Source organism: Ictalurus furcatus, chromosome 17, assembly GCF_023375685.1.
Source record: "Ictalurus furcatus strain D&B chromosome 17, Billie_1.0, whole genome shotgun sequence".
Taxonomy (NCBI): domain Eukaryota; kingdom Metazoa; phylum Chordata; class Actinopteri; order Siluriformes; family Ictaluridae; genus Ictalurus; species Ictalurus furcatus.
In genome coordinates, this window is record NC_071271.1 from 2,928,237 (window position 1) to 2,947,574 (window position 19,338).

General features: G+C 42.6%; 2 protein-coding genes across 5 annotated transcripts in view; one reads left to right on the forward strand and one right to left on the reverse strand.

Annotated features, from left to right (window-relative positions):
• The window catches only part of sik3 (SIK family kinase 3), a 31,939-nt gene extending 24,522 nt beyond the window's left edge, over positions 1-7,417 (reverse strand). The window contains exon 1 of one of the 3 annotated variants that reach the window (XM_053646792.1): positions 6,911-7,417. In XM_053646792.1, coding sequence (XP_053502767.1) covers positions 6,911-7,201 — 291 coding nt within the window. In that variant the 5' untranslated portion in view covers positions 7,202-7,417. The remainder of the gene's footprint in view (positions 1-6,910) is intronic. The other 2 variants (XM_053646794.1, XM_053646793.1) reach the window with 2 other exon arrangements.
• Positions 7,418-10,214: 2,797 nt separating this feature from the next.
• sidt2 (SID1 transmembrane family, member 2) overlaps positions 10,215-19,338 on the forward strand; it is a 15,384-nt gene continuing 6,260 nt past the window's right edge. Inside the window, exons 1-8 of one of the 2 annotated variants that reach the window (XM_053646428.1) lie at positions 10,215-11,161; positions 12,943-13,064; positions 14,612-14,776; positions 15,200-15,245; positions 16,824-16,925; positions 17,791-17,874; positions 18,559-18,658; positions 19,249-19,314. In XM_053646428.1, the coding sequence (XP_053502403.1) occupies positions 10,949-11,161; positions 12,943-13,064; positions 14,612-14,776; positions 15,200-15,245; positions 16,824-16,925; positions 17,791-17,874; positions 18,559-18,658; positions 19,249-19,314 (898 nt within the window). In that variant the 5' untranslated portion in view covers positions 10,215-10,948. The remainder of the gene's footprint in view (positions 11,162-12,942; positions 13,065-14,611; positions 14,777-15,199; positions 15,246-16,823; positions 16,926-17,790; positions 17,875-18,558; positions 18,659-19,248; positions 19,315-19,338) is intronic. The other variant, XM_053646430.1, reaches the window with a different exon arrangement.

A 19,338-nucleotide genomic window follows, 5' to 3' on the forward strand; every position in this document is an offset into this window, starting at 1 on the left:
GTCACAAAGTGCTTGGCCCCTTGATCGCTGCGTGCAGCTATTATTGTTATTATTATTACTACTACTACTACTATTACTAGTGCCAACTAAGCAGAACTCTTTTTAACATCACGTAAACACAAGTGGGCAGCACACACAGGGTAGTACCATCTGGACATGCTAGCATTCGAACACCCCCAATGGTGCAAGTGGGCGACACACACACACACACACACACGGGCTTCCCCGGGACTGCCATAGATGTTCGTGTCTGTGCTTTAGAGTTTGGCGTGTGGATCTAGAAAATGTGTGATAACAGACTGATGGAATAAATGATGAGTGTGTCCACCCGTGTGTGTGTGTGTGTTCCGTTTTCTGTGGAACTGCACGTCTGTGATGACGTCTTGTCAGAATGTTCAGAAGAACAGCAGCTGATGGAAATGCATGATGAGCGAGTGTAAGGGGGCGAGGACGTGTAATTAGTAGTGTATCGGTGACTCTCTCTCACACACACACAAAATCCAGGATGTTAGATGAAAACAGCAACGTTATGCAAAAACCGATCCCATAAAATCACACACTCCTAACAGAACACAGACAGTGTGCCTCAGTGAGAGCTCGTCTGTGCGTGCGTGCGTCCAGAGTCCGTGATGACATACCCAGTTTCCAGTGTGTTATTCACACGCGTGTAAAGTCAGTCGTGAGTGCAGACCCGCTGACAGGTCACAGAATGAGGCTGATACTAACGTTGTAACAGGTGCTGTGCTCTGTATGTGTGTGTATGTGTGCGTTTTGCCCAGTTAGCCCCATGTTCCCAAAAACACTACTGCGGTTTTCCATTTATAAACATACTGCTTTCTTTAATTTCCTCATCGTAAAGGTTTCTAAGGATGCATGGCAGTAATAAGAGCTCAATAAGATGAATTCTTATTACTTGCGGCTGTGAATGCACGTTCTCCTCCGAAACGACTGGAACTATCTATACACGCGGCAAGGCCAACTCATTTGGTTTTTGCTGCAGATTGAAGACATTTGGGTTTGAGATCAATACACGAATATGCTGTTAGACTGACTGAACAATAAATAGCTCTGAACTTCTACTCTTTTTTAGGTTTTAGTCTTCAGTTTCACCTGTGAAGACTGCATTTGTTGTTAAAAAGGATAAACCAACGTGAAGATCAGAGAGCTGTCTATGGGAGAAAAGCGAGCCATTTTGAAGCTGAGAAAAGAGTGAAAGTCAATCAGAGGCATTGCACAAACATTGGGTATAGCCAATACATCAATATGGAATGTCCTGAAACAGCAACAGACGTCGAATGGGTCGGCCAAGGAAAACAATGCTCAGCTGATGACAAACATTGTGAGAGCTGTGAAGAAAAACCCAAAAACAAGAGTCAGTGACATCACCAACAACCTCCACAGAGCAGGGGTGAAGGTCTCACAATACACAGTTTGAAGAAGACTTCGAGAGCAGGAATATAGAGGCCACACTACAAGATGCAAAACACTCATCAGCAGTACGAATCAGAAGGTGGAGATGATCCAAAAAAGTTGTGTAACCAAGATTAACCTTTATCAAAGTGATGGAAAGGCCAAAGTGTGGAGAGAGAAAGGATCTGCTCATGAACGAATACATACAAGCAAATCTGTGAAACATGGTGGAGGTAGTGTCATGGCTTGGGCTTGCACGGATGCTTCTGGAAGATTCTCACTGATCTTTATTGATGATGGAACTCATGATGGTAGCAGCAGAACGACTGCAGAAGTTTGCAGGAACATTTTATCTGCCAGTTTACAGAGAAATGCATCCAAATTAATCGGGAGGAACTTCATCATGCAGCAAGACAACGATCCAGAAGTTTTAGACTGGCCAAGTCCAGCACCAGACTTTAATCCAACTGGGCAGCATTTCACCTCCTGAAGAGGAGACTGAAAGGAGAAACTCCCCAAAACAAACAACAACTTAAAAAAGGCTGCAGTAAAATCCTGGAAAAGCAACACAATAAAGAAACCAACAATTTGGTGATTCAGTCGCAGGCTTGATCCGGGGGATACGCGACCAAATAAAGTGTTCTATACTTCTAGACTTTTCCGTTCCTATACTTTTACTCGCCTACAAATCGGGTGGTCCGATTCAAAAGGTTCTATGTTGTTTCAGACGTCTAGATGTAAATACCAGGAAATAAAAGCGGAAATATTAAACTCTCGCCTCGTTTCGTTTCCGTCTTTTGATCTCAAACCCAGATGTCTTTGGTGTGTAGCACAAACGAATCAATCGGCCTTGCCGATCCAATAGTTTCAAAGAGGACTGTATTTAAAAAAATAATAATAATAAAATACAAAAAATCCACAAAAAGTAACAGTAGTTAAAAGACGGAATAAACTCACGCACAACAAATCGTGTCCGAATTCAGCTTTCAAGGCAAAAAGTTTTCAATTAGGATTCGTTTTTCACGTCACCTGATCTAATCTGCCTTGAAATTACACCACAAAGGGGAAAAGAAAAAAAAAAAGATCAGTGGTTTAAAGGAAGAGGGGAAAAAAAAAGAAAACTCCTACAGGTTTCCTGGGTCACTTGGGGATTCGGGGGCAGTTATGGCTTATAGTGCTGTAATAAATTTAACCGCAGAGATAAGATGAACTGTGTTGCACCTTCACAGAGGACGTGCAGACGTGCAGGATTTGGTGGAGATTAGACTGTCTAAACGAGTACGTGACGTCTCCGTCTGCTTCTGCGGAGAACCAGACTGAGCGGGAACAGGCACGGTAGAAACTGCTAGCCGTTATGCAAGGCGCTATTGAGATGTTATTAGCGAGGACTTTGGAAGGAACGAGTCGGGTATTAAAAGAGAAGTGCGAAACACGTGTGTCTCTTTAACGTTCGGTGGGATGTTGAGATGAAATCCCGACGTGGATTTTTTTTTCCTCCTTTGGTTTCTGTATCACTCGGATGGAAATCCCAAGAATCTGTTCGCTTTCAGATGCAGCAAAGCTGCCCGTGTCTGTGCGTCTGTGTGTGTGTGTGGGACGCACAGTTACGCAACCTAGAGAATACAGAACACATATTATAGGTGAAAGTGAATGAACTCAATGCTCCGTAGCTAAAGCCCTGTGGCGCTGCAGTATTGTTTGCGCACAGACTAAGCCCAGTCTTTAAGTGCTATTAGAGCAAACAAATGAAAACAGGACACGCTGAATTATTCTGAATCAACCGAAAGCAAGCAGGCGCTATACACCGATACTCTTTCACACTGAAAAGTAGGCGATATGACAAGGTGGGGTGATTTATTTAATTTTTTAAATAGACCGTGATCAACAAATCTCAGTAAGCTTAGTTGAGGTTAGCTAAGTGTTTTTTTTTTCTTTCATTATCGTTAATTAGCGTCTGTACAGGATTTCACAGGGGTTTTTTTTGTGATCGCTGCTGGCGAGCGAAAATGCTTGCTTTTGTTGTTTTTTTTTCCTCCAAAATTTGCGATGCAGTATTGCAGAGTTTTTAGTGCTTTAATTTATTCTGCAGAAATCGCAATTACGTGAAGTTGTTTCACAGCGACGAAATGAGACCTTTTAGCGTTACTCGTGAATCGAAAAGGGCTTCGGCTGAACGCGTGTTGGCGGTGTGATGACGTCACATGACATGCCTCGGCCCAGATCTGCGGATTACAAGCCGGTCCTGAAAGGGACAGAACAGGACAACATCTCAGTAGGATGTATTATTGATTGTGTGTTGTCACCGCACGTGGACGGATTTTGAACGGACGCTATAAACCGTTCGCTGAGCTTTGAATCTCTGAAGCTGGTTTATGATACTATGTTTGGTATAAAATATATTTTTCCCACTTGGCTCAATTAACACAACACAAATTGACGCTTAAAAGGGTTGTAAAATAAGCTAATGAATCATTTGTCTCAGAGACTCAGAAACACCAGCACACCCTTTCATTTAAAACCATTACAAACATTGAGAACAAACCCTGATCATTCCTGGTGACCCCAAAGACCAGAAATTAGCCCTACTGTTCAGCAAAACCCATCACTGCAGCTGCAAAAAAATTTATAAATACATCCTCAGGTGACGTCATTCCAGGTAAATTCAGTGAAGCTTTCATTTTCCAGACACTCTGTAATCATGACCATTCGTGTGGTCCAACGGCGCTTGTTGCACCAGACAGTGAGGTCGTTTTCACGGCTGAGCTTCCTTTCCAGACTTGGCTGGAATTTGTCCCAGAGAGTTCGGAGCGGTCTCCAGAGAACCTCTTCAAAACGCTTCAAGTCCTGCGATTGGTCGTTATGCTCAGCGGAATAGAGGGACCGCTTATTGCCATATCGGAGCGAAGTTGGAATTCAAACTCAAATGGACACAACTCAATTGTTTGCATATATCATCTAGTTTGGTTTTAACGAGGATCGTGATGGGAACACGGCCAAAATGTCTGCATGGAAAACACCCCCCCCCCTCGATCTCAGGTCCTCCTGCACAATTCTACTCAAAGAATTCAAAAAGCACTGCTCTTCATCGCTTAAGCATTGGTACCAAAGGAAAATAACGGATGAACCCGGCGCCTAGCGTGTGGAATACCGCAATCAAGCCACAGTTCAGAAGTAATTCTTCAATGTCGAAACAAAAACATCTCCCAAACACACCCAGAATTGGTCCTGCTTGCATACTCACGTATGTGTGTCGAGTGTAAGAACACTGTATATACACACACACACACACACATATATATGTATATACACACACACAAATATACACACAGATCTGCTTCTAAACAATCCCTTATCCCCAATTATGTGGCACTATTCTGTAAACTTTTTTCCATTTTGATTGATTTTATAGGAGTGCAATTTTGAAAAACAATAGTACGCAAACTTCTCTCCTCCGAATGGAAAGGAATCAAGAGAGTCTGATCAAACAGCAGCTTATTAAAAAAAATCCACATGACCACCCGTTACCTTGAGTTACTAAATACAGACAGATCTGAAAACAACCGGAATTGAGGTTTATATTCTTTAGATATTTACTTAATGTTCATTTTGGTTGAGAGCAAGAGAGCGAGAAGAGATGAAACCGAAAGAAGAGCAACAAGAATCTGACGGAGACCAAAAGAAGAGCAAAACAAAAAGCAGGACCTGACGCAGACCAAACGAAGAGCAGAACCTAACAAAAATCAAATGAAGAGAAGAACATGACCGAGACCAAGCGGGGAGCAGAACCAAGACCAAACAAAGAGCAAAATAAAGAGCAGAATCTGACAGACAAAATGAAGAGCAGAACCTGACGGAAAAGAGCAGAACAAAAAGAAGAACCTGACGGAGAACCAACTCTTCATAATCTCTATACACGTTTAATGAGAGATTAAATGAGATAGCATAAAATGAAAACACACAAGATTTTCTTCCAGACAAACAGCAAAAGAAAACTAACCACGGGTAGGAACTAAAGTTGTGAGTGGGGAGCTGAAGAAACGTCGCACCACACACACACAAAGCAATCGAGACGATGGTTCGGATTTGTTGCTTTATGGCGTCGTAACTGCACTTGCACAGGACTGAAAACATAATAATCTGAACTGAAATGTCGCTCGTCGTTGGACCCACGTCTCCGTGGAAAGCGAGCGTGCGCCTTCGTTCGTCCGTGTGAATGTCGGCCGGCGCCGGTGATCCCTCGGAACCGCACCATTGCAGGATCGACGAGAGAAAAAACACGAGTTGCACGAATCAGCTGTTTTCACAGCGGTGATCCCTCGGATGCGCTGATCTTTCTTAGCACGGACCGTGCAAGCTGCATGTCTGCCCACCAGACGCCCACGCTATGCAAAATACGTACACGCAGGAAGAAGAAAAAAAAGAAAAGAAAAGGGGGAGAAAAAAAAAAGGGAGAGGAGATACACAGTGACACAAGGAGATCACACAGGATTACAATCTCATCATTAAATGGTGAGACAAATGCTTTTGGTGCAGTGTACAGACAAGTACACACTCACACACACTCACACACACTCCTACATCAGCAGAGCCATGATTTCACATCAGCAGTACTCCTAACACTTAGTAAGGTGTACTGTTAAAGAAAGCAGAATGGATTGATTTATTTATTTGCTATAACTGACATGTTAAACGCGTACTGCTTTTCAAATCTCCACAATTCTGAAATATAATCCGATCTCACATAGAAATTCAACTCTAAACATATTTATTTGCTGAAATATGTGCTCCTCGAGCCCGATTACACAACTTCGGCTAGTTACAGTACATCCAGATCATTCAACGTTGGCTCACCATGCTAAAGAATAGCGCTTTGTTATATATTATATTAATAAGAGCGTCACTGTAAAAGTTGTGCTGTTGTTGTTTGTAAACATTTCTGCGTTGTAACGCGTTCACACATACGGGCTGAGACCGTTACTTGGCGCTGGCTACAAAGCTAAATGTCGGCTAGCGCGTTCTTCATCATTTTGTCCGTCCTGAAACCGACCTGGACAAGAAGTCTAAATGACAAGAAATGATGCTGAATAAAGAATGAAACAGTCACCAGTCAAAACACACAAACCCTGCAGAAACACACAGTGAGCCAACAGTGAGAGAAAAGGGTTACGAGTGCGCTAACTAGCTGTAGCATAGCATAAGATAGCATAGCATAAGATAGCATAGCATAGAGAGCGCTACATACACAACAACACTGTCCCGCAGGCCCATTGGCTGAAACCCAAACAGCTCCTCATTGGACACATTAGCGCACTACGTACACCGCAGCAAGACGTTATGGTCATACCCTTTGTAGTGCGCCTATATAGGGGGAATCAGCGCCGTTTGGGATGCGGACATTAATCTCAGCCTAGCATTTTTCCTACAGCGGCGAAATAAAACGACATACAGACATGACAGCTCGGAAAGGTTGACGGTTAGTCCGGTAAGAGCTTCGCCTCACCTTGGCTTTGGTGATGACGTGCGTGGCGAGTTTTACGACGGCGAAATTGCCCTTGCCGATGGTCCGCTCCAGCTCGTAGTAGCCCACTCGAGCTGGGGGCGGCCTGCCGACCGCGGGGTGCCCGGGGTTGGCCATACACGCCGCGGTCTGTCCAGCTCGGCTCTGGTGCTCGATACCTGAGCTGGGTGGTGCTCGGTTCGGGGCGCCCATGCCCGCGGTCGCTCGGGCCGAGTGCGAAATCGCGGCCGCGGCGGACGCAGCAACAGCAGCTCCGCTTGGCACGGCCGCCATCTTCTTTCGCCTCTCTCGCGCTCTCTCTCTCTCTGCGGGAAACGACTACGGAGGAGCGTTGCGGCGGCGCGCGGCGCTAAACACGCCCCCTCCGTGCGTCACTCGGCTACATTTCCCCGCCCCCACTGTGCGTCACTTCACAATAACCCCGCCCCCTTCTCTTCCGCAAGCGCCCTCTCCTTAAGATGTCGCTATAGCAACGGTTAGCGTAAACGATGACTTCATTCCCCTTCCTCCCCACCTCCACCACTACTTCACAACGCGCGCGTGGATTACTGTCGCTATGGCGACCGAAACGAAACTGCGTTTGCGTGCGTGCGCGCGCACGAGTGGGTGGCGCGTGCATTTCGGAGCCGCGTTTTATAACGAAAAGAAAAAAAGGAAAGGAAAATATATATATATTTTTTTTTAAGAAAAGCGCGGGAAATATGTGAAATTTGTGTCTCTGAGGAAAAAACTATTGGTAGGACAGCGAGAAAGTCCCTTTGCTTTCTAAGTTGTATAGAGCTCGCTACCTCACTAGTTTGCACACACGTGCACGAGCACGCACGCGCGTCCTCAAAACAGCCCTGATCCTGCATTAAACAGCATCATAGTTTAAATCCGGATTACGAATCGGATGCTAAAATGGGAACTAGATCACTGTAAACACATTGTGGAGCACATGAAGAAATGTTATCCGTCCTCCATTTTGTCCCGCCAGTTTATTTAGGCACTGTAAGTTCACCACCTTTGCAAATGCAATTCAACTGTCCTAAACTAATTTACACTATTAAATCAATTTCAAATCAAATAAAAATTGGGATGGTACACAGTGCAGGATCCCCAATTCGATCCTGGGCTCAGGTTACCGTCTGTGTGGAGCTTCACATGATCTTCCTACGTCCACGGGGGTTTCTCAGGGTTCTCCGGTTTCCTCTCACCTGTACTGGTGTCCTGTTCGTGGTGTATTCCCACTTCGCCCCCGGTGTTCACGGGACAGGCTCTGGATCCACCTTGATACACCAGGATACAATGCTTTCTGAATATGATCATGCTGATGGGTCCAGAGGCGAGTGAATTCCTCCTGACAGCTGTCGTTATCCACTGAGTGGAAATGTCTGTTTTCATGCTTTTTAAAGGTGAAACTGTGGCAAGGGTTACAGATCCGATGAACACAGCTCACTAGAAACTCTGAGGGAACGCACATATGCATTAGCAGATTTTTAGATATATTCTATGTGCTAGTATTTGATTTTACATTTCTACTTCTGTATGTACTATATTCTACAAGTATATGTAAATGTGGGTGCACAGTGGCTTCGTGGTTAGTACATTTGCCTCACACCTCCAGGTTTGGGGGTTTGAATCCCGCCTCTGCCTTGTAGGTGTGGAGTTTGCATGTTCTCCCCATGCTTCGGGGGTTTCCTCTGGGTACTCCAGTTTCCTCCTCCAGTCCAAAGACATGTGTTGGCATGATTGGTATTTCCAAATTGTCTGTGAATGTTTGTGCCCTGTGATTAACTGGTTACCCTGTCCAGGGTGTCCCCTGTCTTGTGCCCTGAGTTCCCTGGGATAGACTCCATTTGTTGGATAAGCGGTATGGAAAATGGATGGATGGGGACAGAGTCTGATGCTCTTGGCTCCCTACTTAGTGCATAATGGTTTCAGTAATTGATTTACTGTTAATGCTTATTTCTAAGTCTAGTTTATAATATACTTTTTGAATATTAAATTCCCAACTACTAAACATAAATCACTACACATATAAAATGAACGCTTGTGTGAGTGAGACATGGCTGTACGCTCCAGTGATCCATTACACATAGTGTGTTCATCACCCTTCCTTCCGTAGATATATGGCTCACTTTTTTATTTCTCTTCCTGTTTCAGAGCATCGTTCTCAGCTTGTGACTTCAACATGTTTTCACACCTCATAGTGGGGATGAATAAATTTATTTAAATTAATTATGCACTGAATATTAAATTCTACAGTTGCTAAACATAAATAAGTACATATAATGAAATGAATGAAGGGTGTGAGTGAGACATGGCTGTACGCTCCAGTAATGCATTACACTTAGAGCACGTTTGTCTTTGTTTGTCTGTGTGAGCAGAACATTTTCCTCATAAATGATTGCTTAGTGAACTAGCTAATCGTGCAGGATTGGCCAAAAATGTTTACTTTTGACTTTTGAATACTTGTGTATGTTTACATATAGATACTTTTTGATTTTTGGCTTCATACATCCACTTTTGATACAGTGCCCATTTTATTATTATTATTATTATTATTATTATTATTATTATTATTATTATTTTACTTACGTATAGTTTCTCTGTACTTTTTCCACCCATGCTAATGCAAAACGTTTATACAAAGTAAACGCTACATACAGTGGATATTAATGAGGAAATACCGACCTCTAGTGGCCGAATAGAGGAACTGCTGCAACCGGCGCTCTATTACAGTCAGCGTGAATATTTTTAATGGAATATTTTATTAACCGAGGGGGGGAAAAGATTTAAAAGCTATGTGAATAAGAACAATGTTTTAAAAATTATAACACCTTTATAAGTAATATGGTCAATAATACAAATATCCAATATAACAATCATAAAACCTGTAGATGTGACAATGATGACTCCAAATTGCAACAAAATGAATGACAGGACTGTGGGTGGATTAATAGACAGGGCTTTACATACTGCACAATGTGACACTCAGTGTTAGAAAGATGCTAGACGAATTAAATAACCGAAAAAACAAATAGAACATGGTATAACCGAAGTAAAGAAAGAAAGTGTGATTTATTAAGGAGAGACGTGCATTCCTTCATACACTTACATTGCGTTAATACAGAGTCTTGTCCCTTCCAACATGGCGGATGCGTTGACGTAGCTAGTAACAGCGGCTAATATCGTCGAACTACGGTGCGTTGCCAATCACCTGATTGGAAGTAATGCTAGTCACAGTCTAGGAGGCGGGACAAATCAGCTAATTGGGACACGGACACAGAATTCGTTAGCCAATCTAAGGACAGGAGGCGGGATTTATTTTTGTTTTTGGACGGACATGTTGACGGGTTTTGTTATTTCACCGCGCGGGGGCGCTGTTGCGTGGCCCTCATTGAACTCGTTTGTTTTCACTACCAGCAGGAGATTTATAAACAACCTCAACTCCGGATATTTCGGGGAAGTAGACGAAGAATAAGGACTGAAACGGTTGATGTGTGCAATATTGCATTCTTCAAACGGCGGTGGAAATACCTAACCCGTTATACGTGGTGTTTATTTGACGTTATAGCAAAGCTGGATAGACTTTAGCAGACGTTAATGCTAATGCTAACAGCTGGCGCTAAACGTAGGGGACTGTATTTTTATGCACTTTGACGTTTTCTTTGCGGATTTAAGAAAAGAAAAAAACTGCCCAAAATATCAACCGGTTGTCTGTAAGCTATTTAACTAGCTACATGGCTGCTACTATATCTTATTAAACATTAATGTCATGCTGCTTACTCTAGAGGCTAGCTAATCAAGGAGTGTCACGTGAGAATTTATATTTTATATTTCTCGTGTGATAAACCTTGCGGTTTATTTTGTAGATTGTTATTTTTTTCTTTTTCTACTATGCTGTTCTTCAAGCCGGATCTCTGATGACTTATGATTTCGTCATCACACGTCATCAATTCTTCATCTTGGGTTAGAGCACTCACCTGAGCTCTCAGGCTGATTTGTGACTGTGCTGATGAAGCAGAAAGAGGCAGCATGGCCAGCTGCTGGAGACCCACACACTCTTCTTTTAGATGCTTGTTGTTGTTTGTGTTTGTGCTGACGGTGGAGGGTGTGGGAGCTGAGGGTACAAACAGCTCAGTGGAGGTGGAGCAGAAAGACGGACAGTTTGACACCAGCTACTTGGACATAGTGACCAGCAATGTGCAGATCATCTACACCTTCAACCACACCGTCACCCGCAACAAGGTGAGCTCCAGCCAGCACCATATCCACTTCAGACCCCATATCACACGCACTCTAAATAAATCATTATAATACTGATCTAACCCCGTACTGACTTTTTAAATGATTCATTATAATACTGATCTAACCCTGTACTGACTCTCTAAATGATTCATTATAATACTGATCTAACCCCATACTGACTCTCTAGATGAATCATTGTAATACTGGTCTAACCCCATACTGACTCTCTAAATGAATCATTGTAATATTGGTCTAATCCCATATTGACTCTCTAAATGAATCATTATAATACTGATCTAACCCCATACTGACTCTCTAAAGGATTCATTATAATACTGATCTAACCCCATACTGACTCTCTAGATGAATCATTGTAATACTGGTCTAACCCCATACTGACTCTCTAAATGAATCATTGTAATATTGGTCTAATCCCATATTGACTCTCTAAATGAATCATTATAATACTGATCTAACCCCATACTGACTCTCTAAAGGATTCATTATAATACTGATCTAACCCCATACTGAGTCTCTAAATTAATCATTATAATACTGATCTAACACTGTACTGACTCTCTAAATTAATCATTATAATACTGATCTAACCCGTACCGTAAACAATTGTAATCCGGGCAGAATGTGGTTTCGCGTTGTCCTGCTCTGGGTGGCAGCATATGTTGCTTCAAAATGTGTACATATCTTTTTGCATTAATGATACCCTCATAGATGTGCAAGTTACCCATGCCATGGGCACTGACACACCCCCATACCATGACAGATGCTGGATTTTGGACTGATAACAGCTTGGATGGTCCTTTTAATCTTTGGCCCGGAGAACACGACGGCTGTTTTGAAATGTCGACTCGTCGGACCAGAAAACACGATTCCACTGTGCTACTGTCCATCTCAGATGAGACCGAGCACAGAGAAGTGGGCGGAGCTTCTGGACAGTGTTGATGTATGGCTTCTGCTTTGCATAGTAAAGCCTTAACTTGCATCTGTGGATGCAGCGGCGAATGGTGTCGACTAACAAAGGTTTACCAAAGTATTCCCGAGCCCATGTCAGGATCTCCATTACAGACTCATGACGGTTTTTAAGACAGTGATGTCTGAGGGATCGGAGATCACCCGCATTCAGAAGTGGTTTTCGGCCTCACCCTTTACGCGCCGAGATTTGACCGGATTCCTTGAATCTTTTAATTATATTGTGCACTGTAGAAGGTGAAACACCCAAAATCCTCCTGATTTGTCTTTGGGGAATGTTGTTCTCAAAGTGTTGGATTATTCACTGATGCACCTGTTGGCAGATCGGAGAGCCTCGACCAATCTTTGCTCTTGAAGGACTAGGCCTTTTTTTAGAGGCTCCTTATATGCTATGATTAGACGATCACCTCACCTGTTTCACATCACCTTCTTATTTCAACTTCTCACATCGCTATTAGTCCTAAAACTGCCCCGTCCCAACTTTTTTGGAACGTGTCCCATGCGTCAATTTCAAAATAAACGTTTACCTTCAAAAAAACTATGCAGTTGATTATGTAAAACATCAAATACCTTGTTTTTATAAGCTTTCTTCTTTCTTGCTTTTCCAGTCTATCCCTGTCTGCCTGTCTGTACAGTAGCTGTTTAAAGAATGGTCATTCATTAGAGAGCTCATTTGCATATTGCAAGCTTTATGACCTTGCAGCCATGATTAATGCAAAACATAATGTGTAGTTTTGTTGATTGTTAGTGTCTCTCTCTCTCTGTCTCTCTCTCTCTCTCTCTCTCTCTCTCAGACGGAGGGGGTCCGTGTGTCGGTGGAGCTGCTGTCCGAGGGCACTAAGAGCCCCGTGTTGTTCGTAGTGAGGCAGAAACAGGCTGTGCTCTCCTTCCAAGTTCCACTCATCCTGCGAGGCTTGTGAGTATCCTGCCACCTGACCCGATTCACTGATCTTAGACATTTTTAATATTAAATATCCTCTAACGCACATCAGGAGCAGAAGCTTTCGTCGCGGTTTCCCACGGAATTTAGCAGGAGTTGGCGAAAAGGTTAAAAATATATTTTAAATAAGCTGACGCAAAGTGCACTGATTTCCTGTTTCAGAAGACATCACGAGGACTGTTGCAGCAATGGCCAACCAAGATGTTTCACAATAAAAAACTAAACAAACTCTTGAAATTTTTAAACCTGTGATAAACATGCTGCTAAATCACTACAGTTATGCAAATCTGGACCGTAACACAGTTTTCCAAAAGGCCATGTAATGCACTCGTGCTGATGCCGTGGTTTAAACCTTATATCTGTATGTTTTGAAGTTTACGCGTCGAAGTTAGAAACAATTTTTTTTTTTTTTTTTAAGTAGAGCGTTGCAGCTTTAAGCTGTAAAACCTAACCCATAAAATACTGTATATTGGCCTGTGTTAATTCCAAAGGTCCTCATTCATCTAATGTGGATTTTGGATTTGTGTCTGTACGTCCACGTGTAAGAACGAGCAGATCATAAAGTCCTGAAGTTAATCACATGGCGTCCTCTGTGCCTGTAGGCTGTAAAGAATGTGTGAAGCGTTCAGTTCCATATTTATACACACACACACACACACACACACACACACACACACACACACACACACACACCCCAATATGCACATTGTTGACCCGTTTGTTCAGATCACAAGTTTCAGTTCCTCTGTGTTAGCTGGGTCACATGATCACCGAGTGTATGATCATGTCTAGTTCACTGTGTATGAGCCCCTTTATGAATAGGACACTTTGGGGAAACTTAGGCACTTTCTGGGGCACTTGGGGGCAATTTCGAGCACTTTAGACACCCGCAATAGAGCAATGAAAGCAGTTTGTGCTACTACGGGTGACTTTATGGCACTTGGAGCACTTTGCGTTGCTGTGGGAGACTTTAGGGCACTTAGAGTACTTTGCGTTGCTGTGGGAGACTTTAGGGCACTTGGAGCACTTTGTGGTGCTATGAGTGGTTTTAGGGTAGTTGCGTAGCCTTATTGCAGTTGGAGCTGTTTTTTATGGCGCTTGTGCTACCTGGAGGACTTGAGGGCACTTGGTAGCCTTATATCAGTTTGTGGTGATTTGGAAGACTTTATGGCACTTGAATAGCTTTAGGGTTTGCTCTGGGTCACTTTGCTGGCCTTGAGGACACTTTGGGATTGTTTGGTGACCATAAAACACTTAAGATTGACTGTCTCTCTCTTTTTTTCCTCTGTCTTTCTTTTTTTCTCTGTTTCTTTGTTTTACTTTCTTTCTGTCTCTCCCTCTCTCATGCTCTATCTCTGTCACACTCTTTCTCTCTCTCTCTCTCTGTCACATTCTTTCTTTTTCTCTCTCTCTCACATACTCTATCTCTGTCACACTCTTTCTCTCTCTCTCTCTCTCTCTCTCTCTCTCTGTCACACTGTTTCTCTCTCTGTCACTCTCTGTCACGCTCTCTCTCTCTGCAGGTACCAGAGGAAGTACCAGTATACACAGGTGGGCCGAACTCTGTGCCAGCCCCCAACGCTCGCCCTCTCAGAGACCCAGTTCTTCTACGTGGACGTGTCCACTCTGTCCACCTCCAGCGTCCAGTACAAGCTGCGGATCAGCCGGGTGGAAAGCTTCACTCTACAGTGAGTCTCACCTTCATCCTCCTCCTCCTCCTCCACACTCCCACACTGATGAATCCCTTATTAACCCTTGTTGCCACACTGTTATCAGTAGTGTCACTTTAGGGCAGGTTAGGGCAGTTTTTGGTGCTTCTGGACACTTTGATTTGGATTTATTTTATTGTACATTGTTAGGGTGATTTGGGACATACTGCGGCACTTTAGTGAACTTTAGGCTATGTTGGCTGCCTTCATCCTCGTCTTCCTCTTCATAGTGATCTGTACTCACCTGGTCTAGAAGCTCAATGATCTCATCCTGTTGCCTCTAACAAGATTGAAATTGTGTTCGTTGTCCTCGCTGCGCTTGTAGTCCGAGTCCGTTTGACGTTATCGTGATCTCATCTGGGCGTAATGATTTTACACAGATGTTGTCTTCTGTTTATTCAGGACAAATAAGAAGTTCAGCTTCAATGCGACTCCGTCCCAACCCCAGGTTTGTAAACACACACACACACACACTCTCTCTCTCTCTCTCTCTCACACTCACACACACACACATACACGCACGCACGCACCTTTATTTTAGATAAAGACAAAGCAGCCTCACTTGGAGGGGAAGTGAAAGTTTAATCCACTGTGTACCTTATTATAATTTCCACTTAGAATTTGGGCAATATTGGGCACTTTGGAGTTTTGTAAGTCACTTAGTAGTTCTCCTATGAGAACATTGAAACTGTCATGTGTTGGATGACGTGAGCCGAGTTGTGGGTTACATTTGAGTCTTCTGAGAGTGATTGTGGGCACTTCTGGACAATTTGGGTTGTTGTAGCACATTTTGAGGCACTTTAATGCACACTTGGACACTGCATAGCATTTTTACATCAGGTCCTTTTATACAGTCTAGAATATCTTAGGGTGCCTAGGGGGCACACACAAGAGCTACTGCGCACTTTGGGGCCTCTAGGTTACTAGGTATTGTAATAACCTTTAGGGCACTCTGGAGCCTCTGGGTCACTAGGTATCATAACCTTTAGGGCACTTTGGTGGCTCTAGGTTAATAGGAATTGTAATAAACTTTAGGGGACTTTGGGGACTCTCGGCACTGTAAGGACCTTTAGGACATTCTGGGGGCTCTAGGTCACTAGGCACTTTAAGGACCATTAGGGCACCTTTGGAGCCTCTAGATCATTAGGCACCATAAGGACCTTTAGGGCACGTAGGAGCTTATTTCTTGTGTCTTACAGCAGTTTATGATTGGATTCTTATCACTCGCTAATCATTAGACGTTATTAACTTGGCTCGGTTCACATTAGCCTTTGTGAAACAGGGTGACGTGTATCCACCCGGTTAACGTTCAGCAAGCGCGCACGTGTGTGTGTGTGTGTGTGTGTGTGTGTGTGTGTGTGTGTGTGTGTGTGTGTTACTGCTATGTGTGAGAACAATAATTAACAATGATTAATTATTATATAATAATTCTTGAACTGACTCTAGCACAGACTGTCATATCATATCTCGCAGTAAATTCTGTTATGACTGGAATTGTATACACACCCATATACACACACACACACACACCCACACACACACACACACACACGTCACGGGTTCTTTATGATGACTAAACAAAGGCTGATGTACCTTGAATGTAAACAGAGCACTTCGTGGCATGGAGTCCAGCGAGTCGGAGCGGTTAAACGTGCTGTTTTCACCTGAAGCGGGCATGACTGGCACTCGTAACGTCAACAACAAGCACTTTGTAATGTTTATTGAGGAGTTCAATCGTTTACATCTTTTTCTATACTTTTACATTTGTCGAGCTTCTGAATAATTCTCCCAAACGTAAATGCTATGACCTTAGAAAGCTTTAAGACTTCCCTCCATACATAACGACGGCCTCGTCTTCACAGTGCTTCGTGACAGCAACAAAAATTGTATCAAGTCACACCATATGCCAATGTGACCGTAGCTGCAGACCTTTAGGGCAGTTTTGGGCACTTTGGGGAGCAAAGAAAATGATTGAATTTCCTTTTCGTCCTTGGTGATTTTGTTTTTATTTTTTTCCACACTACAGTTTTTTAAGTACGAGTTTCGGGACGGAGTGGACACGGTGATCGTGAAAGTAAACTCGGAGAAGAACTTCCCCTGCTCTGTCATGTCCGTTCAAGATATCCAGGTCACACACACGCACACACACACACAAACACACACTTCGCATGAACTTCCATATGTTTGTTCCTCTTCCTCTCAATTTTCTTTGTCTGCACCTCCCTGTGTGTGTGTGTGTGTGTGTGTGTGTGTGAGAGAGAGAGAGAGAGAGAGAGAGAGAGAGAGAGACACAGACAGTTTTGTACATGCACTTTTAACCTCTAATAAAATCTCACCTCTTCTCATTACAGCTTTTGTAAAGCTTCTGTATTATAATCGAGGATTTTTGAAATGAAATGAAAGTCAGCACATAAAAAAAAACAAGTAAAATAAATAAATAAAACAAATTTAGAATGAGAAGTCTACTTTTTGTTTTTAATCCTCACCCTGATCCTGCCTCAAATGATAAATCGTTCATTGTAGATCCCTAGCCGTGTCCGAAATCGCTCACTCGCTCACTCGTCCCTATCTAGCGAATGACCTTTGAATCCGCTACACAGGGAAGAAGTGAAGGAAAACGAGCGAGCGGATTCGGACACCGCTACAAAATGGCCGACACCCGAACGGGTTCAGACACAGCACCTGCCTCTGTTTTTAATTCTTATTTCGAATCCCTGATCATAGCTTTAATCCTAAATCCTAAATCAAATCCCTAACCGTAATCCTATACATCTGTATATCTAATCTAGTTATCCTGTCTAATCTATAATCAGTAATGCTAAATAATTCCAAGCCTAATTTAATAACCTTAGTTCTTAATCTAATATTGTATAGAGAACTTCAGGGAACAAGGAGAGCCAAGGTATAACCCTGAACTCTAAATTCCTGATCCTAATCTTTAACCTATTGACTTTATTATTATAATTGTTATTATTTGTATTTCTACTCTTTAGTGTCCTGTGTATGACCTGGACAACAACGTGGCCTTTATTGGGATGTATCAGACCATGACCAAGAAGGCTGCTATTACAGTACAGGTAACATTATCTTCTGTTCTGAAAACACAATTCGGAGATGTTTTAAAATTAATCCATTTGGTTATTCGCAAATATCACGTTAGCTGAGCTGACGATCGTTCATTGATGGATTTATTTTAAATTTATTTACAAATGAAATGATCATTTTGCAAAAACCTTTGAGTGGTAGACAAGTTCAAGTCTCGCATCGATGGATAAAATAAACAAAAGATCATGCAGAGTCAAATTAAATGTCACACCAACATTAAAATGTAAAAAATAAAATCTTGAAATGTTTCGATTCAACTTTAATGTTAATATTATTAATGTCAACTATATTAATGCAATAAAGGAACATGTATAGAAATTATTGTTTAATATATAAGCTTATAATTGTTGTGGAGTGAGGGGGTCCTTGTGGATTGTTCAAAATATGCTAGGGGTCCAAAGCTCACAAAAGGTCGAGAACCACTGGTCTAGTGTATGAATATTATAAAGGTAATATCATCTCAAATGGAACACATTTGTTTTTTACTAACCTGAAAGTTTGCCCCGCCCCCATCCGATTCATCGATTAAACGAAAAAATTATTTAAATAAATAAAATAATCGGCCAACTAATCGATTATGAAAATAATCGTTAGTTGCAGCCCTACTCGTAACATGACGAGTTTAATTAGACGTGTTTGCTTCTTTTGCTTTCCAGAGAAAGGACTTTCCCAGTAACAGCTTCTACGTGGTGATCGTGGTGAAGACGGAGGACGAGGCGTGCGGCGGGCCGCTCAGGTTCTACCCCCTTTCACCTGGTGAGCCAATCACAGTCCAGTGTCCTGGAAGTACACCCAGACTTCACTCTCTCTGATATTACTGTGTTATAATCCGCTGTCAGTGTTCCAGCCAATCACATATTGGAACTTAAAATGAAACATGAATCATATCAATCCTATTGGATTAATTCCTAACAGTATTTTTTAGTGACTCGAGTCATTTGAATCTGTTTAGTTAAATGATTCTTCTTATCGCATGCTCCGAAGCTCTCTATTGAGATTCAGTTAACACGCTGATTCAGCTTATTCACTGAATCGTTCACAAATGAATCATGAATCATATCAATCATATTGGGTTATTTCCTAACAGTAGCTTGTAAATTGTTTTGGGTTTTTTTTTTTTCCAGTGACTGGAGTCATTTGAATCTGTTGAGTTAAATGATTCATCTCATCACAAGCTCTGAGGCTCTCGGTTGAGATTCACTGAATCGTTTACAAACGAATCACGTATTTGCTAGAGAGATGTGTTCTACGAAGCGTAATAATCCAGTAAAACAGACTCTGTATATGCTTGTGTCACTGTTAGTCAACTACTGGATGACCTTGAATGTTCTCTCTTGCTCTCTCAGATGAGCTGCTGGATGCTGGAAACCGGAGCAAAACTCTGGAAGTGGTCGTATATCCTGCCATTGACTGTGAGTCGGAGGAGTTTTGTCCAC